Source organism: Heptranchias perlo, chromosome 4 (genome assembly GCF_035084215.1).
Source record: "Heptranchias perlo isolate sHepPer1 chromosome 4, sHepPer1.hap1, whole genome shotgun sequence".
Classification (NCBI taxonomy): Eukaryota; Metazoa; Chordata; class Chondrichthyes; order Hexanchiformes; family Hexanchidae; genus Heptranchias; species Heptranchias perlo.
Window position 1 is genome coordinate 8,260,972 of NC_090328.1, and position 21,192 is coordinate 8,282,163.

Consider the following 21,192-nt stretch of genomic DNA (forward strand, 5'->3'; position numbering starts at 1 on the left):
AATGAGGTCTGGAGCCGAGTGGTCCTGGTGGAACCCAAACTGAGCATCGGTGAGCAGGTTATTGGTGAGTAAGTGCCGCTTGATAGCACTGTCGACGACACCTTCCATCACTTTGCTGATGATTGAGAGTAGACTGATGGGGCGGTAATTGGCCGGATTGGATTTGTCCTGCTTTTTGTGGACAGGACATACCTGGGCAATTTTCCACATTGTCGGGTAGATGCCAGTGTTGTAGCTGTACTGGAACAGCTTGGCTAGAGGCGCAGCTAGTTCAGGAGCACAACTCTTCAGCACTACAGCCGGGATGCTGTCGGGGCCCATAGCCTTTATTGTATCCAGTGCACTCAGCCATTTCTTGATATCAGGTGGAGTGAATCGAATTGGCCGAAGACTGGCTTCCGCGATGGTGGGGATATCGGGAGGAGGCTGAGATGGATCATCCACTCGGCACTTCTGGCTGAAGATGATTGCAAACGCTTCAGCCTTGTCTTTTGCACTCACGTGCTGGACTCCGCCATCATTGAGAATGGGGATGTTTGCAGAGCCTCCTCCTCCCGTTAGTTGTTTAATTGTCCACCACCATTCACGACTGGATGTGGCAGGACTGCAGAGCTTTGATCTGATCCGTTGGTTGTGGAATCGCTTAGCTCTGTCTATAGCATGTTGCTTCCGCTGTTTAGCATGCATGTAGTCCTGTGTTGTAGCTTCACCAGGTTGGCACCTCATTTTTAGGTACGCCTGGTGCTGCTCCTGAGAAGGACAAGAGCAGCAATGTTGTTGGAACCTCGTTATCGCCAAGATTCCCTCCTAATTGCACTCCACCCCAACATGCCTTTCCTTCATCGTCGCTGGGTCAGCGTCCTGGAATTCCCTACCTAACACTCTTGTGGGAACGCCATCATCATAAGGACATTAGCGGTTCAAGGAGAAGGAGGCCCATCACCACCATCCCAGGGCAACCAGGGATGGGGGAATAAATGTGGCCTTGGCGGCACCACAACCAGAGAACAAATACTAAAAAAAAACTAAAAAGAATAAAAAAGTAGGAAGTGCAAAACAGGGTAATCAGCATTGGAAGGAAGGGTCTTGCCTGAAAGGTTAACTTTATATAGCTTCAATGTCACATAGGAACAGGAGTAGGCCATTGAGCCCCTCAAAATTGTTCTGCCATTCAATTGGATCATGGCTGATCTGTATCTCAACTCCATTTACCCGTCTTGGTTCCATAACCCTTAATACCCTTGCTAAACAAAAATCTATCAATCTCAGTTTTGAAATTTTCAATTGACCCCCAGCCTCCACAGCTTTTTTTTGGGGGGGAAGAGAGTTCCAGCTTTCATTTTAAGTTGGTCTCTATCCTTTCCTTGCGTTGGACAAGAGATGCTCTGTGACTAAATTCTTGTAGGGAAAAATGTTGTGTTGGGGAAGGGGGCAGTGGGTGTTGGGCACAGAAGGGAATGAGAAAATGGTCGACCTTTCAGAGCTGGAGCCAGAAGAGACATATTCCTTTGCCATCTGCTGGGTGGAGATTGCGTGTTTAGCAAATAGTAAGGAACTGGCAGTCTTTTTAAAGCCTCATGTGGAATTGGCAGTATAGGGGACCGATGCCATGTTCAGTAAGGCAGGAAGTCGAATCGAGTAGATGCCCCACTCCATCTCTAGTCCAGCTGGCTAATTTGTCATTAACGCCTTTTATCTTCATAGAATCGTAGAATGATACAACACAGAAGGAGGCCACTCGGCCATCGTGCCTATGCCGGCTTTTTGAAAGAGCTATCCAATTATTCTCACCCCCCCCCCCCCACCCCCGCCCTTTCCCCGTAGCCCTGTAAATTTTTGAAAGTTAATATTGAATCTGCTTCCACCACCCTTTCAGGCAGTGCATTCCAGATCATAACCATGTGCTGCATAAAAAATAATTTCACCGCCTCTATGGTTCTTTTGCTGCTTATCTTTCTTCAAGAAGCTTTTTTCTGGAGCTTTCATAGAATGACTTTTGAAAATACAGATACGTTATATCGATGGCCCTCGTCCTCTATTGGTAGCCAGCTGCTTAAGTGTTCCTGTAGATTCATAAGACGCGGGCTGCTGCTTCTGGAACCTTGTTGACTATCCTGTGGCCTCTGCGCTCTTGAGTTGAACATTGTTATTGTTTTGTTTTTCAGAAAGGGATTACAACAGCCTCTGTGACAAGCAACCGATTGGAAGGCACCTCTTCAGGCAGTTCTGTGAGACTCGGTTGGAATTAAAGAGATGTATTGAATTCCTGGACGCAGTGGTAAGTCTTTACTTTGTCTGACCTTTACGCCCAAGTAGGAACATAGGAATTGCTAGACGCAAAAAGACCGTCTAGTTCGCCTTCTGGTAGTTGCATGATACAACGATAATGGAGTTGTTGACTAATCATGGCAATCAATCTCTATCATATAAGATTCTGAGAGGGTTTGACAGCGTAGATGCTGAGAGGTTGGTTCCCCTGGCTGGAGAGTCTAGAACTAGGGAGCATAGTCTCAGGATAAGGAATTGGTCATTTAAGACTGAAATGAGGCGGAATTTCTCCACTCAGAAGCTTGTGAATCTTTGGAATTCTCTACCTCAGAGGGTTGCGGCTGCTGAGTCATTGAATATGCTCATGGCTGAGAGAGAGAGGTTTTTGGACTCTAGGGGAATTAAGGGTCATGGGGGTCGGGCAGGAAAGTTGAGTTGAGATCGAAGATCAGCCATGATCTGATTGAATGGCGGAGCAGGCCCGAGGGGCCGTATGGCCTGCTCCTGCTCCCATTTCTTATGTTCTATCAATTAGTCTACAACAGATCCAGACATGAGGTGAGGAAAACTTCTAGTGGTGGATAGCTTTGGGAACCATAGATCGAAGTTTACCTGTTCCTCCCAAGCATGTCGTATGATTTACCCTCACTTGTTGACAGCTACATTACCTGGTTGAAGTCCAAATCAAGCTTCAGCTTCATTCACACAAGAGTATCACAGACAGACTAGAAGCCATTCATTTGTTTCACAAGATGGTCTAAGTTGACCAGCACGCACCATGATGGAGCAGGGTTATCTTGTATGTGAATCGATGCAGGATTCACTTATGATTTATCACAAGCTGTTTAAACCTCTTGTGTTAGTAGGGGGTATGTATGTGTCAAATGAAGGAATAAAAAGAAAGAAACAAACAAACAAAGACTTGCATTCATAGAGCGCCTTTCACAACCTCAGGGCGTCCCAAAGCTCTTTACAGCCAATGAAGTACTTTTGAAGTGTAGTCACTGTTGTAATGTAGGAAACGCAGTAGTCAGTTTGGACACAACAAGGTCCCACAAACAGCAATTTGATAATGACCAGGTAATCTGTTGGTTGAGGGATAAATATTGGCCAGGACATTGTGGAGAACTCCCCTGCTCTTCTTCAAAATAGTGCCATAGGATCTTCTACATCCACCTGAAAGGGGCAGACAGGTCCTCGGTTTAATATCTCATCCGAAAGACGGCACCTCAGACTGTGCAGCACTCCCTCAATGCAGCACTGGGAATGTCAGCCTAGATTATGTGCTCAAGTCTCTGAAGTGGGGCTTGAACCCACAACCCTCTGACTCAGAGGTGAGTGTGAAGATATGTTCTCACAAAGAAAAAGGGTGGTACTCCCAAATCTAGAGCCCCCTGGAAGTCAAGAAGCATACAAGGTAGGATAAGGTTAAAAAAAAAGGGGAAGCTTATGTCAGATACCAATAGCTCAATACCGCAGAAAGCCTAGAGGAGTATAGAAAGTGCAGGGCTGGAATTAAAAAGGAAATTAAGAAAGCAAAGAGAGGGCATGAAAAATATTGGCAAGGAAAACCCAAAGATGTTTTATAAATACATAAAGAGCAAGAGGATAACTATGAAAAGAGTAGGGCCTATTAGAGACCAAAAAGGTAACCTATGTGTGGAGGTGGAAGATGTGGGTATGGTTCTTAATGAATACTTTGAGTCTGTCTTCACAGAAGAGGGGGACAATGCTGACATTGTAGTTAAGGAGGAGGAGTGTGAAATATTGGATGGGATAAACATAGTGAGGGAAGAAATATTAAGGGGATTAGCATCTTTGAAAGTAGATAAATGGCCAGGCCCGGATGAAATGTATCCCAGGCTGTTAAGAGAAGGAAGGAAATAGTGGAAGCTCTGACCGTCATTTTCTGATCCTCCCCGGATACAGGTGAGGTGCCGGAGGATTGGAGGACTGCTAACGTTGTACCATTGTTTAAAAAGGGAGAAAGGGATAGACCGAGTAATTGGAGGCCAGTCAGCCTAACTTTGGTGGTGGGCAAATTAGTGGAAACAATTCTGAAAGATAGTATTAATCATCATTTAGAAAGGCACAGATTAATCAAGGACAGTCAGCGTGGATTTTTTAAGGGAAGGTCATACCTGACCAACTTGATTGAATTTTTTGTGGAGGTAACAATGAGGGTCAATGAGGGCAGCACATTTGATGTAGTTTACATGGATTTTAGCAAGGCTTTTGACAAGGTCCCACATGGCAGACTGGTCAGAAAAGTAAAAGCCCATGGGAAGGTGGCAAGTTGGATCCAAAATTGGCTCAGTGGCAGGAAGCAAAGGGTAATGGTCAATGGGTGTTTTTGTGACTGGAATGCTGTTTCCAGTGGAGTTCTGCAAGGCTCAGCACTAGGTCCCTTGTTTTTTTGTGGTATATATCAATGATTTAGACTTAAATGCAGGGGGCATGATTAGGAAATTTGCAGATAATACAAAAAAATTGCCATGTGGTTGGTAGTGAGGAGGAAAGCTGTAGACTGCAGGAAGATATCAATGGACTGGTCAGGTGGGCAGAAAAGTGGCAAATGGAATTCAATCCGGAGAAGTGTGAGGTAATGCGCTTGGGAAGGGCAAACAAGACAAGGGAATACACAATAAATGGGAGGATACTGAGAGGTGTAGAGCAAGTGAGGGACCTTGGAGTGCATGTCCACAGATCCCTGAAGGTAGCAGGACAAGTAGATAAAGAGGTTAAGAAGGCATATGGGATACTTTCCTTTATTATCTGAGGCACAGAATATAAGAGCAGGGAGGTTATGCTAGAACTGTATAAATCACTAGTTATGCCACAGCTAGAGGACTGCGTACAGTTCTAATCACCACATTACAGGAAAGAGGTGTTTGTACTAGAGAGGGTACAGAGAAGATTTATGAGGATGTTGCCAGGACTGGAGAATTTTAGCTATGAGGAAAGATTGGATAGGCTGGGGTTGTTTTCTTTGGAACAGAGGAGGCTGAGGGGCGATTTAACTGAGGTATAAAATTATGAGGGGCCTAGATAGAGTGGATAGGAAGGACATATTTCCCTTAGCGGAGGGGTCAATAACCAGGGGGCATAGATTTAAAGTAATTGGTAGAAGGATTAGAGGGGACTTTGAAACTGTAGTGGTCCCAATACAAAACCCCCTGGGGCACCCCCATTCATGATTCCACCCCCCCCCCCCCACAAACCCAACACAGCGTCCTCTAACAAGTACCTGTTGTTTTCTGTCCTTCAGCCAATTTCGCGTCCATTCACGTGGTTTTTACCCTGAATCCCCGCGGCTTTGATTTTTCACTAAAATCCTCAGGGGAAAAAAAATTCACCCAGAGGGTGGTGGGGGTTTGGAACTCGCTGCCTGGAAAGGTGGTAGAGGCAGAAACCCTCATCGCATTTAGAAGGTGCTTGGATGTGCACCTGAAGTGCCGTAACCTACAAGGCTACGGACCAAGAGCTGAAAAGTGGGATTAGGCTGGATGACTCTTTTTCGGCCGGCACAGACATGATGGGTCGAATGGCCTTCTTCTTTGCTGTAAATTTCTATGATTCTACCCACTGAGCCACTGCTGACAAATTTGCTAATGGCCCATAAGAAATGTAAAGGACGAGAAAAGGTCATTCAGCCCACTGAAGCTCAACCCTCTAGTATACTAAGTCAACCAGTCTAGTGCATTTTGAATGTCTTAAGTGTTGAGTTGCAGATGTAAAACATAACAGTAAGAAAGTCTGTACTTCAAGAGTAGGAGGGTAGACAGATGTGATGTGAACCGGAAAAGGCACAAATGGGGCTGAAACAGAACATAAGCACAAGCTAGTTAATTCTCCGAATGATTACTTCCTCCAAGTATTCACAAGGGAAGGCATGAGTGAAGTGCCCTCCTTAATGACTTCAATAGAACTGAAAATGGAAGTTTTACACAGGCTGAAATAGCTCCAAACAAACCTAACCCCAGGGACAGGTGTTATTTATCCCAGAGTGCTGAGAGAGACCGGGGAGCAGTTCCCTGGGGTATTCAAAGTCTTCACGGAAGTTGCTCGACACTGGGAAGGTACCAGTAGATTGGAAATGGGGTAAAACCATTGGAAATCGTGTGAAATAATGGATTTGAAACTTGGGAATAAGTGTGAGGATTATCTCTACAGTATCTGAGTAAACAGAAGGGAAGGTGCTGCCTGACCAAGCTCCTTAACTTTTTGGAGGAAGTGACATCCCATGTAGGCTGCGGTAGGCCTTACAACAAGTTGTACCTGGACATCCAAAAGGCATTTGACAAAGTTCCACACGAGGCTTTTAGTGAAAAATCAAAGCCGCGGGGATTCAGGGTAAAAACCACGGGAATGGACACGAAATTGGCTGAAGGGTAGGAAAAAGCAGGTACTTGTTAGAGGAGCTGTGTTGAGTTTGTGGGGGGTGGGAAATCATGAATGGGGGTGCCCCCGGGGGTTTGTTATTGGGACCACTACAGTTTCAAAGTTACGTTTGGTGACTTGGATTCAGAAACTTGATGAAAATTGTTCAAATTTGAAGATGTTGTCAAACTAGGTGAATGCAGAGCAAGCAGCTCAGAAATTAGAATGAGTTGGACAAAAAGTGTCATTGGGTAGAATGACAGGAGATGAAATGTGAAGTACTACACATAGGAAGGACAAATGGGCGATACATGTACTCCATGAGTGGTGTTGGAAGAAGCTGTGCATGAGCTTGAAAGGAACCTAGGAGTTTTCAGTAGATGCAACACTCAATGGGGTAGAGTTTCTGCCTTGGGCGCAATTGCGCCCAAGGCAGAAACTCCACCCCATTGAGTGTTACGTCTACTAAGAACTCCATAATGGTCTCGAAATTGTGCTGGTTAGATTAGGCTTCATGTTTCTGCTAAAATTCATTTGCATAATTGCAAGTGTGAAATCGTCCCATGAACCAGCATAATCGGGCAGCGTAATGGAAGGTAATTGTTTCTTCTTTATTTCTTTCCATTTAAAAAGTATTCCTTGATGTATTTAAGAGTGCTAACCTGGAGCAGTTTTATTAATACAGCTGAAAATGGGTTTTCTTCACCAAAAATAAGCATTTTCAATAAGGGTGTCCAGTCCCCCCGCCTGTGAGTAACCTGATTCCAAATCACTGAAAATGACTTTTAAAAAAAATACTGAACCATTTAATAGTTCCATTGGTGTACACTAGTCAGTTTCTGAGTAAATTAAATACTTTTCGATATGAGAACACTTTTAAGACGTGCCGACTCGTGCCTGTGAGCCTAAGAAAATGAGCACAGTTGAAGAGCGTTCCCATCCAGCGGAATCTGGCGATTTCGACCTGGGGGCGTGGCCAGTTTTGTGGGCGGGGCCTGTCTCCGGTGAATGGAATGTTGAACCAGCGTTATAGATCGCAGAAAACACGAACTCAAGTGGATTTGGTTGTAACTCACTTTGGTTTAAAACCCCCCCGATCTTTTGCGCTGTTTCAGCTGATTCTGCCTGGATTGTGCTGATATAACTCGCGGAAATTCCACCCCAACATCTCTAACCAATGCAGAGCAGCAATCCGCAAAGCCGTGCTACAAGAACGGTCGGGAGTATGTCTGTTCAGACTGAGAACGGCCTCGTCCTGGTCACTGAGACACGGGGGAGAGACACTCGAGTGCTGAAAGCAGCTCAGAGGGGAGCCACGAGGCTGATTCCTGATGCGTGAGATCTGACTTACGAGGAAAGACTGGAGAAACTTGGACTTCAAACGTTTGGGCCTTGAAAGAAGGCATCTCGGAAAGAGGTGACCTTTTGTAGAGGTACGGGGGGGAAAAAAAAAGTAAATCTGGAGAAATAACCTCAATCTAAATTGCAAGAGGGCCGCAGGTTCGAACTTGCAAAAAGTAAATTTTGAACTTATGCCAGGAAGTTGTTCTTCGCGAGAATCCGGGAGCAGGGATAAATTTCTCGGGAACTTTCTGCGGAAATTGAAGTGGTTTGGTCAAGTGGAGTCTATGTGTGGTCTGTGGAAAGAGGGGGGACGTGCTTGATGAGCTGGTGCTTTCTCAATTTCACATGGTGATGAATAAGACTGTTGATGCATCTGCCGGGAAGCCCTTGGCACCTTGCCCAGCTACTCGTGGCGACTGCGATCTACTTATCAGTCCTACGTGAGTTGCTATGGAAAGAAACACCAACTATCTGATAGAATCTGAGGATGGCCTTTGATCCAGTTCTCATACAGTCACTCCGTAGAACAGACAAGTGGCTCCCTGGTGATGCATAGTATGTCGTTGAGCTTCTAGATGTGAGTCAACCTGAAGGAAAAATTCATAGGTGGGTCAGTCCACAGCTGCATTCTAATAGCTGGCATGATACCAACTGGGTAATTATAATTGGGAAACAAACAGGTACATTCAGGTTTGGGAACTGAATTCACTTCATTTTTTCTCTCTGCTAATTTTCCCTCCTCACCATTCCCAAATTTCTTGATGGCTGGAAAAGAAAGAGTTGCATTTATACAGCGCCTCTCACGATCTCAGGACGTCCCAAAGCGCTGCACAGCCAATGAAGTACTTTTGAAGTGTAGTCACTGTTGTAATGTAGGAATTGTGGTAGCCAAGTTTTACGCACAGCAAGGTCCCACAAGCAGCAATGAGGTAATGACCAGATAATCTGTTTTAGGTGTTTACGGTGTTAGTTGAGGGATTAATGTTGGCCAGGACACCGGGGAGAACTCCCCTGCTCCTCTTCGAATAGTGGCCATGGGATCATTTACGTCCATGAGAGGGCAGACAGGACCTCAGTTTAACGTCTCTTCCGAAAGATGGCACTTCCGACAGTGAAGCACTCCTTCAGTGTTGCACCAGGAGTGTGATCCTGGATTACGTGCTCAAGCCTCTGGAGTGGGACTTGAACCCATGATGTTCTGACTCAGGCGAGCGTACTACCCACTGAGCCACAGCTATTTGGATGATTTAACAGAAATGGTCAAAAAGACAAAGTGAAGGATGTTTCTCAATCATAAATGTGCACCATTCTAAAAAATATGGTAATGCAATCAACTGTTGTGTAATGGATTGGGTTTAAATTATTTAAACCTTACATATACAGTAAGTGGCTTTGTTGCTCTTTAAAGCAGTGAATAGTTGGGTCTATGGACCAGGTTTGGTCCCCAGTCTGTGCTAAGTTAGTTGACAAACAGGGTGTTACAATCGTTGTCCCCTTGGGATAGGGAGGGCTAAGTTGGCTTGCGTTCCTGCTCCTTATCACTAGGTTGTCTTCTTCAACTTTTCAGTATTCTGGATCGTGTTTCCCCTCAGTTTACTTTTCTCCGGCCAAAATGAGTTCATTTTCTCAAGCCCGTCTTCATGACAAAGTAACCTGAGGTCTAGAATCGACACGTTGTAATGTAACATCCCTTTTTGCGTCGAGTGGCCCGACTGTACTACGCTTCACGTAAAGATTAGTGAGGAGGATTTAAAATTGTTTGGCAGCTAAGGAGGGGGGAAAAAAAGACTTCTTGACCCAGGGAAGCTCAACCCTGTTAGGTTTTTGGGTTTATAACTCAATATCCCTGGACCACTCTCCATAGGCGAGCCCTCACTCCCTATGACCCCGAGCGAACCTGCACCTGCCCACTATCTATTTTGTGGTGAGCCCATGGATCGCACAGAAGATCCAGGCTGACCTAATGGTCGATGAAGAGTGCCATGGAATCTGGGACCTTGATGCTGCTGGAACGCAAGAGACCAACCAGCTCCTTCTGTATCTGTAAATCGGTGAACGTGCCTGGAATGCGGCACAGATTGGCAGGATGCTGCTTGAATACCCACAATTTCAAGGCGTTGAGTGCCAGTCTTATCTCTTGCCAACTTCCAGTCTTTACAGAGAATGTACAGCACAGAAACTGGCCATTCGGCCCAGCAGGTCCATGCCGGTGTTTATGCTCCACGTGAGTCTCCTCTCCCCCCGCACTTCTTCATCTAACCCTATCGATATATGCTTCTGTTCCCTTCTCCCTCATGTGTTTATCCAGCTTCCCCTTAAATGTCACCTCAGATGCTCCTTTTACCCTGTCAGCTTCAAAATACGTCTTAGGTTGAAACTGGTGAAAGGCAAATTTCGGGTTGATGTCCAGAAGTTCTTCACAGAGTGACCGACACCCGGAATGGACTTCCTGGTGTGGGAGTGAAATTGTCAGAGATCGAGAGTTGAATGCCGTGATGGGGGACTGCGGATTTAGATGGATGAGCTGAGTTGGGCCAAATCGCCTTCCTTGTCAAACAAAACTCAATTATCCTTGAGCAACGTTGGAGGTTAGGAGGATTTCCACCCACCTCCCCCGGACAGGATAGTGAATATGTGGAACTGAGCGCCAAAAATGGTAGGTAGTTCTGTGTCTTTTGTCAAGGACTTTGATCAATACCGATTGAGAGAAGATTGGTGGGTCACAGATCTATTAAGGGGCTTGTTTAGTTAATGAGGTTAGGAGGAGAGTATACAGATGTTGGGTCCCAGAGAGAGACCAAGACCATGCCCTGCACGTACTGAGAGAGAGAGCTGACTTGATGGGCCGAATGGTCTCTGCTTGTTCCAAGTGTTCTTTTCACCTTCTTGATATTTACCTTGTATCAGGAGATGCGTTTAGCAGAGGTTAGGGATTTCCCACAGGGAAGAAAAGTAGGTTGTGAAGTGAGTCACCTTGGGATGCTCTCGTACACCGTAGCAAGGTCAAGGATGGTGTTTGGAAAGGTCTGGGAGGACGTGGGAACCAAAAGGCGAGGAGGGGGTGGGAGGACGTGGGAACCAAAAGGCGAGGAGGGGGTGGGAGGTGAATATCATCATGGAAGAGGTGCACAAAGTTCTCTTGAAATGTGCTCAAAGTTCTCTTGAAATGTGCTCCATCGGGCAGTGTCATGAAGTGGTTAAGACGTTGCCTTGTTGCTGTGACTTGTCCTGCACTGTTCCTTCCCATTGCTAACTCTGCTGCCCACCGGTGGTTAATCACGGAGCGAAAACTCGAGCTAACAGCTCCCTCTCGGCTGCCGAACACCAAATGGCGCAGAGGGAGACGTGGATAAGGAGGCAAAAAAAAAATGCAACGCTGGGAATAGAAATGTTACGGACAGGGAATGAAGAATCAAACAATAAAAACTTGCATTTATATAGCGCCTTTAACGTAGCAAAACGTCCCAAGGCGCTTCGCAGGAGAGTCAACAGCCAGAAATCGACACCACGCCAAAGAAGGAGACATTAGGACAGGTAACCAAAAGCTTGGTCAAGGAGGTTTTATGGAGCATCTTAAAAGAGGAAAGAGAAGCGAAGAGGTTTGGGGACGGAATTCCAGAGCTTAGGGCCCAGACGGCTGGCGGCATGGCCGCCAATGGTGGCGTGAGGGAAATGGAGGGATGCACAAGAGGCCCGAGGTGGAGGGTCGCAGAGATCTAGGAGGGTTGTAGGGCTGAAGAAGGTTACAGAGACAGGGAGGGGCGGTGCCATGGTGGGATTTGAAGACGAGGAGAAACAAAGAGAGGAAAGCCAGTAGAGGTAGCGAACCAAGACTAGAAAATCGGATTCTAGCACAGTACCTGATCCAAGAGAGGGTGCTGTTGAGTTCCTCTCTGTCGTCACATCCGAGGAAGCCAATATGGGAACACGCGACTGTTCAATTTCTTACCTGGGCTCTACAGTACTACTGACCATGTTCTGATAATGATACCGTTTTTGTTTCCAGGCTGATTATGAAGTGGCTCCAGATGAGAAGAGACGGGATTACGGACTCCAGCTTTTAGAGACCTATTTCAACAATGGGGTAGGTTCTTTTCCAACTTTTCCACAAAACTGTGCGCACTTGAAATAATTCATTATTTTTTTGACGCACAGTTGTGGAGAAATTCCATTTGTGAAATTTTCTATTCGCGGTTCTGAGATTTAAAAATACGTCCAGCCAAGTTTAAATTCTGAACCCCTTGTCCTTTGCTCTGCCCTCAAGAAAAAGCATTTGATATGCCTGTGACAGAAAATTTGATTGATTGTTTTCTCTCCTCCTTTTCTTGCCAGTTTCCCTCTCTGTCGCGCCCCTCTCTGAATCTGCTTCCACCACCCTTTCAGGCAGTGCCTTCCAGATCATAACAACTCGCTGCGTAAAAATATTTCTCCTCATCTCCCCTCTGGAAGTTTTGCCAATTAGCTTAAATCTGTGTCCTCTGGTTACCGATCTTCCTGCTAATGGAAACAATTTCTCCTTATTTACGCTATCAAAACCCTTCATAATTTTGAACACCTCGATTAAATCTTCTCTGATCTAAGGAGAACAACCCCAGCTTCTCCGGTCTCTCCACATAACTGAAGTTTAGTCATTCAACTAAGTTTGGGGAGCTAAGTTTTTTGTGCATTCGGTGCCTACATTTATGACCGTGGTGACAATCCACAACCGCAGATGTTACACGTCAGGAAACATGCACCGTTTTAAATGCACAAAGGCTTTCGACGCTTAACTTTGTGAAGTGTTTTGCTGCAGTCCATGTGTTTCGAATTTGTTTGTAGAAAAGGCTAGTCTTTTTAAGAGATTGCTGGCTGTGATTGGCGGGTTGCGGGTCGGGGGGGAGAGGGTTTTAACCATTGACAATTAACTGCTAAAAGTGGTGATGGTTGTATAGAACAGAGCGCCCAGGGCGACTGTGGAGGTAGATGGCGCCCCATCAGCATCTATCCCCAGCGTGAGGCACTACCGCGCAGGCAGGGAGAGATTCTGAGGGCGAATAAAACTGCTCCTCTTCTGCAAAGAACTGAATGATCAGTTCAGGAGCAGCTGTGCCATCAGGGAGCAGAACGCAGGTGCTTTTCTAGAACTTTCTTCTTACGGCCAGGTTACAATCTGGGCTGTGGCGTCCCTGGAGGATGCTGAGCAGAGGCACTTAATATTTCACACAGGACCATGTTGCCTTTCTGACGTTGCTGATACCCAACTTGTCTTCTTCACTCAGCCCGGAACCCTGCTGCTCTGTACGGCTCAGCTACTTGCTCTGTTAACCTGTTGAGCCAAGAGGGCAGCCTAGCTATTGAGGGTAAAACGTCAGTGTGGGGGGGGGGGGGGCGCATGGTAGAGGGGACTGATTTAGACAGATATCTTGGCCGGCCTTCCATCCTCCATAAACTTGAGCTCATCCAAAACTGAATCCTAACTCGCACCAAGTCCCGTTCACCCATCACCCCCTGTGCTCTCTGACCTACACTGGCTCCCGTCCGGCAACGCCTCGATTTTAAAATTCTCATCCTTGTGTTCAAAACCCTCCATGGCCTCGCCCCTCCCTATCTCTGTAACCTCCTCCAGCCCTACGACGCTCCGAGATCTCTGCGCTCCTCCTATTCCTGCCTCTTGCGCATCCCCGATTTTCTTCGCTTCACCATTGGCGGCCGTGCCTTCAGCTGCCTAGGCCCTGAGCTCTGGAATTCCCTCCCTAAACCCCTCTCCGCCTCTCGAACTCTCCCATCTCCTTTCAGACGCTCCTTAAAACCTACCTCTTTGACCAAGCTTTTGGTCACCCATCCTAATATCTCTTTATGTGTAAAATTTTGTCCGATTGCGTTCCTGTGAAGCGCCTTGGGATGTTTTACTATGTTAAAGGCGCTATATAAATGCAAGCTGCTGTCGTTGAGTAATAATCCATGTAATGCTGGTGTGGTGTTGTGTGTTTGCAGTCAGCGGCCCATTTACCTGAAGTGCCTGCGGACACGGTGAGGCAATGTAAGGAGAAACTGGAGCAGAGTCCTTGCAAGGATCTCTTTACAGAGTGCACTAAGTAAGTCGTGGTTCTCTATACTTGCGTGCATTGCATTTGAGCAGATGATTGGAAATTTTGTGTGTGTGTGTATATATAATAAAAGAAAATTAATGGCGAGCATTGTAACAGCAACGCACATTTACACAGTGCGCCCCACGTGACAGAAACTTTGAGCGCTTTGCGAGGAGGAGAAAGGAGGGACGGAGAGCGGGGAAAGGAAGGACATTTTAGTATGTTTGGAAGGAGACGTTTTTTTAAAAAAAAAGAAAAACTGTGCCATTGCCGGAAATGCTGGACAGGCACAACAGGCCAAGCAGCTTCTGTAAAGAAAAAAACCGGTTGAAGCATTTGGTAGAGGCCCATTGCCTGAACTGAAAAAGGAAGGGCAAGAGAGATTCTTTTAAAGGACTGATCAGCAAAACAACCAGAGGCGAGATGAGGGGAAATGTTCTTATGCAACGATCTGGAATGCTTGGCCTGAAGGGGCGGTGGAAGCAGATTCAGTAATAACTTTCAAAAGGGAATTAGATAAATACTTGAAATGGTAAAATTTGCAGGACTATGGGGAAAGAGCAGGGGGGAATGGGGACTAAATGGATAGCTCTCTCTCAAAGAGCCAGCGCAGGTATGGCGAGCTGAATGACCTCCTCCTGTGCTGTAAGATTCTGTGATTCAAACAGTCGGGGGGGGAAACGGGAGGGCAACGGGTCATGGGTCAAAGGTACAAGATTGCCAGCAAGCTTTGCCAAGAAGCAGTGATGGTAGTGGGGCTTGCACCCATGAGCTCCTGGCTCTGAGGCGAGAGTGCTACCCACTGAGCCAAGGCTGCCACCTTGTCAAATGGAAACTTCAGCACACAAGGAGGCTATGATTCCAAGTCTTAATACCTGCCCTATTAGTTGGATAATGGTATGTAGCTTGGAGTACCCTTTGGGAAGGCGGGGGAAAGGAAAGGGTGAGTGATTGAAAACGATTAACAGTTGCCAAGTTGGAACCAAAACCTTGCCACGAGTAACTTGTGCTCCAAACCATCACCTACATTGGCGGAAGGGAAGATTAGTTGAAAATAGTTTATAGATGTTTAATGACTTGGACCAAGGTGAGGAAAAATTTCTTCACTCAGAGGGTTGTGAATCTTTGCAGTTCTCTACCGCAGAGGGCTGTGGATGCTCAGTCGTTGAATATGTTCAAGACTGAGATCGATGAATATTTGGACACTAGGGGAATCAAGGGATATGGGGATAGGGCGGGAAAGTGGAGTTGAGGTCGAAGATCAGCCATGATCTGATTGAATGGCGGAGCAGGCCCGAGGGGCCGTACGACCTACTCCTGCTCCTATTTCTTATGTTCTTATGGTTCTTGTTAAGAGCCAGCTTTTTTTAAGACCTGTTGCAGGGTGGGGCGGGGGAGGGGGGTGCAATTTTGTGAATCAGTGCTCCCCCAACAAGGACCCTCGCCAGTCAATGAGTGTGGTATGTGATGCCCTACAATGGGACAAACTGGGTTGTACTGTAAGTGAGCGTCCTGCTCTGGATCCCTCCCCCCACTCCACCCGTCAATCACAGCCCTGTCGGCTTGGTTCTATTCCGTTTGCTACCAATCCCCTTCCCCTGGGGAAAGACAGCAAGCTCACAAACACTTTGTTGTTTTTTTTATCCCCTTCTCCTTGTGGGTGGCGACTGATCGAAAGCGTGTGCAGATGGGACTGTGCTGAGGTGAACTTAAACTTTGTTTTTCTCGAACCGTGTCCCTGCATGTTTGCTGCAATCGCCAGAGGGGAGAACAAGAGATTGGAAGAGTTTCAGTTTCAGTAATGTTTTGAATGTGTGTGTGTGTGTGTGTGTTGTTATGGAATTGGAGAGAAGGGTGGGTGTAATAACGTCGTACATTTTAGAATGGAAGAAGATAGTAATCATTAAGGGGGGGGGGAAGGAGAGTATTAATGCTGCACACAATTGGAAGGCAGGAGAAGGAAGGAGAGAATAATCATGGAGAGTGAGGGAGGAGGGTGGGGAATAATCCTGTAGAGTGAGGGAGGAGGAGGGGGGGGAATAATCCTGTAGAGTGAGGGAGGAGGAGGGGGGGGAACCCTGTAGAGTGAGGGAGGAGGAGGGGGGGGAACCCTGTAGAGTGAGTGAGGGAGGAGGAGGGGGGGGAATCCTGTAGAGTGAGGGAGGAGGAGGGGGGGAATCCTGTAGAGTGAGGGAGGAGGAGAGGGGGGGGTTAATCCTGTAGAGTGAGGGAGGAAGGGGGGGTTAATCCTGTAGAGTGAGGGAGGAGGAGGGGGGAAATCCTGTGGAGTGAGGGAGGAGGAAGGGGGGAACCCTGTAGAGTGAGGGAGGAGGAGGGAGGGTTAATCCTGTAGAGTGAGGGAGGAAGGGGGGGTTAATCCTGTAGAGTGAGGGAGGAGGAGGGGGGGTTAATCCTGTAGAGTGAGGGAGGAGGAGGGGGGGTTAATCCTGTAGAGTGAGGGAGGAGGAGGGGGGGTTAATCCTGTAGAGTGAGGGAGGAGGAGGGGGGTTAATCCTGTAGAGTGAGGGAGGAAGGGGGGGTTAATCCTGTAGAGTGAGGGAGGAAGGGGGGGTTAATCCTGTAGAGTGAGGGAGGAGGAGGGGGGGTTAATCCTGTAGAGTGAGGGAGGAGGAGGGAGGGAATCCTGTAGAGTGAGGGAGGAGGAGGGGGGGTTAATCCTGTAGAGTGAGGGAGGAGGAGGGGGGGAACCCTGTAGAGTGAGGGAGGAAGGGGGGGTTAATCCTGTAGAGTGAGGGAGGAGGAGGGGGGGTTAATCCTGTAGAGTGAGGGAGGAGGAGGGGGGGTTAATCCTGTAGAGTGAGGGAGGAGGAGGGGGGTTAATCCTGTAGAGTGAGGGAGGAAGGGGGGGTTAATCCTGTAGAGTGAGGGAGGAAGGGGGGGTTAATCCTGTAGAGTGAGGGAGGAGGAGGGGGGGTTAATCCTGTAGAGTGAGGGAGGAGGAGGGAGGGAACCCTGTAGAGTGAGGGAGGAAGGGGGGGTTAATCCTGTAGAGTGAGGGAGGAGGAGGGGGGGTTAATCCTGTAGAGTGAGGGAGGAGGAGGGGGGGTTAATCCTGTAGAGTGAGGGAGGAGGAGGGGGGGTTAATCCTGTAGAGTGAGGGAGGAGGAGGGGGGGAACCCTGTAGAGTGAGGGAGGAGGAGGGGGGGTTAATCCTGTAGAGTGAGGGAGGAAGGGGGGGTTAATCCTGTAGAGTGAGGGAGGAGGAGGGGGGGTTAATCCTGTAGAGTGAGGGAGGAGGAGGGGGGGTTAATCCTGTAGAGTGAGGGAGGAGGAGGGGGGTTAATCCTGTAGAGTGAGGGAGGAGGAGGGGGGGTTAATCCTGTAGAGTGAGGGAGGAAGGGGGGGTTAATCCTGTAGAGTGAGGGAGGAAGGGGGGGTTAATCCTGTAGAGTGAGGGAGGAGGAGGGGGGGTTAATCCTGTAGAGTGAGGGAGGAGGAGGGGGGGTTAATCCTGTAGAGTGAGGGAGGAGGAGGGAGGGAACCCTGTAGAGTGAGGGAGGAAGGGGGGGTTAATCCTGTAGAGTGAGGGAGGAGGAGGGGGGGTTAATCCTGTAGAGTGAGGGAGGAGGAGGGGGGGTTAATCCTGTAGAGTGAGGGAGGAGGAGGGGGGGAACCCTGTAGAGTGAGGGAGGAAGGGGGGGTTAATCCTGTAGAGTGAGGGAGGAGGAGGGGGGGTTAATCCTGTAGAGTGAGGGAGGAGGAGGGGGGGTTAATCCTGTAGAGTGAGGGAGGAGGAGGGGGGGTTAATCCTGTAGAGTGAGGGAGGAGGAGGGGGGGGAATAATCCTGTGGAGGAGGGTGGGGGGGGGAAAATAATCCTGTGGAGGAGGGTGGGGGGGGGGGGAAATAATCCTGTAGAGTGAGGGAAGAGTGGGGGGGCTAATCCTGTGGATTTGCGAGAGAGGGTAAACGTGCATGCTATGAAAGGCAGTGGAGATAATGTACCCTCTGCAACGGAGGGAGGTGGAATAGAAATTCTGCGCTCTGGGGAACGTGGGGTGGGGGAGAAAGGAGTCAGCGGAGGGCCAGCAGCTGCACGGGCTCTGGTGCCCTGGCCTAGCTTTTCAGCACCACCCAGGGAACTCCTGCAGTATTTACAGGTTTTTTTTTTACTGCAGTTTCCTACTCCCACACCCAGGTGCTGATTCCCTGCAAACCCAACGGATGTGATCCCATTGATTGCACGTCTGGGCCTCCCACTCCTTTTTTGTATTGTCGGCAGATTTTTTGCTATTAACTCCCATCGCCGAGGAAGGTTAATAAACCTAATTTAAGAGCAGCAATCTGTAGGTGGGTCGCAATGTGATTCCACGATAAACTTTTTAAAAACAAAAGCATAAATACTGCCGGTGCTGGAAAACTGACATTTTTTTTTTATTGTTCGTTCATGGGATGTGGGCGTCGCTGGCGAGGCCGGCATTTATTGCCCATCCCTAATTGCCCTCGAGAAGGTGGTGGTGAGCCGCCTTCTTGAACCGCTGCAGTCCGTGTGGTGACGGTTCTCCCACAGTGCTGTTAGGAAGGGAGTTCCAGGATTTTGACCCAGCGACGATGAAGGAATAACAGGCAGCATCAGTGGAGAGAGAAACAGTGTTAATATTTCACGTTTCTTTACTTCTCCCATTACCACCCTCCTTGCCTTGCACCATCGTCCCTTTTGCTGTTTAAACCCTATTGCAGACCTTCCCTTTGTTCTTTCCTTCTCTTCCCCCCCCACCCCCGCTCCTCCTTTTTCCCTGGCTCAGTATTTGCTCGTAAACTGTTAAACTTCTTCCAGTTCTGACGAAAGGTCACCGACCTGAAACGTTAACTCAGTTTCTCTCTCCACAGACGCTGCCTGATCTGCTGAGCTTTTTCCGGCATTTTCTGTTTTTATTCCTGTTTTATAAACTTGTTGTCCTGTTTCCTGCTGCCAAGTCGATGCCTTTTTGTTCACTTCATTTAGCAACTACTTTAGATCCAATGAACTTCCACCTTTGCTGTAAGGCTTTTTATGTCAAACACTTTCAAGACAAAGTAGACAATATCAAGCGTTTCCTTCGTCCAATAACACAACGGTACCATCGAAACATTCCAATAAGCTTCTAGGACGTGACATTCTACTTTTACGAACCCATGTTGCCGTCTGTTTCATCAACAACTTGCATTTATATATTCTTCTATCTTCACCACGTGACCATGAATTACATAGAATTTACAGCACAGAAACAGGCCATTCGGCCCATCGGGTCTATGCCGGTGTTTATGCTCCACACGAGTCTCCTCCCACCCCTCTTCATCTCACCCAAATCAGCATACCCTTCTATTCCTTTCACCCTCGTGTGATTATCTAGCGTCCCCTTAAATGTATCTGTAACAGACTCCAGGTGTTTCTTTTTTCCCCCATTACTGGTGTCCCAATTTTGCCAGGCAGGTAGGATTGAACCAAGGTGCAGTGCCAGGTCTGATGGCCGGGGAAGAGTGTATTAAGGATGCTTCCCGTATCTGCTGGAATAACATCAGTCACAGACATAAGGGTGAAAGTAGCTATTGGACCAAGCAAAAGCACGGAAGGATGCTTGACGACCACCTTGGAGGTCATTGCTCCTCTGAGCTTCCTTCTCTTGTCCCTGAGCTCCGAGTAGGCCATCTACACTGTCCAATGCTGCTTTTCTACCCTTTGTCTGTCTTCCAATGGGCTTCAAATTAGCATGGGTACAAAAGAAGAAAGAAAGAACCTGCATTTATATAGTGCCTTTGAAGACCTCAGGATGTCCCAAAGTGCTTTACAGCCAATTAAGTACTTTTTGAAGTGTAGTCACTGTTGTAATGTAGGAAACACGGCAGCCCAATTTGCGCACAGCAAGGTCCCACAAACAGCAGTGAGATTAATAATCAGATAATCTGTTTCAGGGATGCAGGTTGAGGGATAAACGTTGACGAGGACACTGGAGAGAATGCCCCTGCTCTTCGAATAGTGCCGCGGGATCGTTTACGTCCGCCTGAGGGGCCGCGGTTCAACGTCTCGTCCGAAAGACGGCACCTCCGACAGTGCAGTACCCCCACGGTCCTGCACTGGGAGCGTCAGCCTAGATTTTGGGCTCAATTCTCTGGAGTGGGACTTTCTGACTCGGAGGCGAGAGCGCTGCCCACTGACCTGGAAGAGAAATATGACGCTTACAAGTCCAGGGCGCCCGTTGCTTTTCTGAGATAACCTAACTCAAAAGTTCAAAAAAAAAAGTCTTGGAATAGTTCATTGACCTGATGCACTGAAGCTCAAATTTGGGCGTTGCTGATTAGGTTGTGCGCAAAAGAAAACCCCGTGATCACCAGACCCTGCCAAAAAAACGTCTGCTGGATCAACTGTTTGGCAGGAGAGCTATTGGTGAAATTATTTTCCATCCCATTTACAAGTTTCTACAGGCCACTTAATGTCCTTTTTAGGGAAGGAAATCTGCTGTCCTTACCCAGCCTGGCCTCCATGTGACTCTAGTCCTCCACCCAACGTGGTTGACTCTTAACTGCCTTCTGAAGTGGCCTAGCAAGCATTTTTAAAAAAAAAAACACACACACTACAAAGAATGCAGTGGTTCAAGAAGGCGGCCCACCACCATCAACTGCTCAGGGCAACCAAGGGTGGGCAATAAAAATGCCGGCTACGCCGACATCCCCAGAAAGAATAAAAAATAAAAACGCTTAAGTTTGCCACCAGTTAAGTTGCAATGAAACGTTTAGCCTTCCAGGTCCTACCAGCCCTTTATGCTGTAACTGTTCGAATGTTAATTGCATCTCGTTGTATTTTAATTGCAGAGTTGTCCATGATTATCTAAGTGGCGGACCATTCACGGATTACCAAGAAAGTATGTACTTCTCGCGTTTCTTGCAGTGGAAGTGGTTAGAAAGGTAATGTCCTGTAAGGAATGTCCTTCTATTTTTTTTTTAAAATACAGTGATACGCTTCCTGATATCTAAGTTGATGTCCAGTTTATCAAAGAGGTGCCCGATTTGGTTGACTCTGTTTTCCTGGAGTGGAGTTTGGTTAAACCCGTAGTTCTGCTGTCTCCGAAACCCATTCTGTTTAGACCGTTGAGCTGCTTTTTGGATCATTAGGGTTTCAGGGGGGGAAAAAGTGG

At 47.5% G+C, this 21,192-nt stretch overlaps 1 protein-coding gene across 2 annotated transcripts in view; it reads left to right on the forward strand.

The window, feature by feature from the left end:
* Positions 1 to 21,192, forward strand: part of LOC137320720 (G protein-coupled receptor kinase 5-like) — a 141,552-nt gene that overhangs the window by 90,492 nt on the left and 29,868 nt on the right. The window contains exons 3-6 of one of the 2 annotated variants that reach the window (XM_067982434.1): positions 2,166 to 2,278; positions 11,999 to 12,076; positions 13,966 to 14,066; positions 20,870 to 20,962. In XM_067982434.1, coding sequence (XP_067838535.1) covers positions 2,166 to 2,278; positions 11,999 to 12,076; positions 13,966 to 14,066; positions 20,870 to 20,962 — 385 coding nt within the window. Of the gene's footprint in view, positions 1 to 2,165; positions 2,279 to 11,998; positions 12,077 to 13,965; positions 14,067 to 15,713; positions 15,764 to 20,869; positions 20,963 to 21,192 lie in introns of those variants that run through there. The other variant, XM_067982435.1, reaches the window with a different exon arrangement.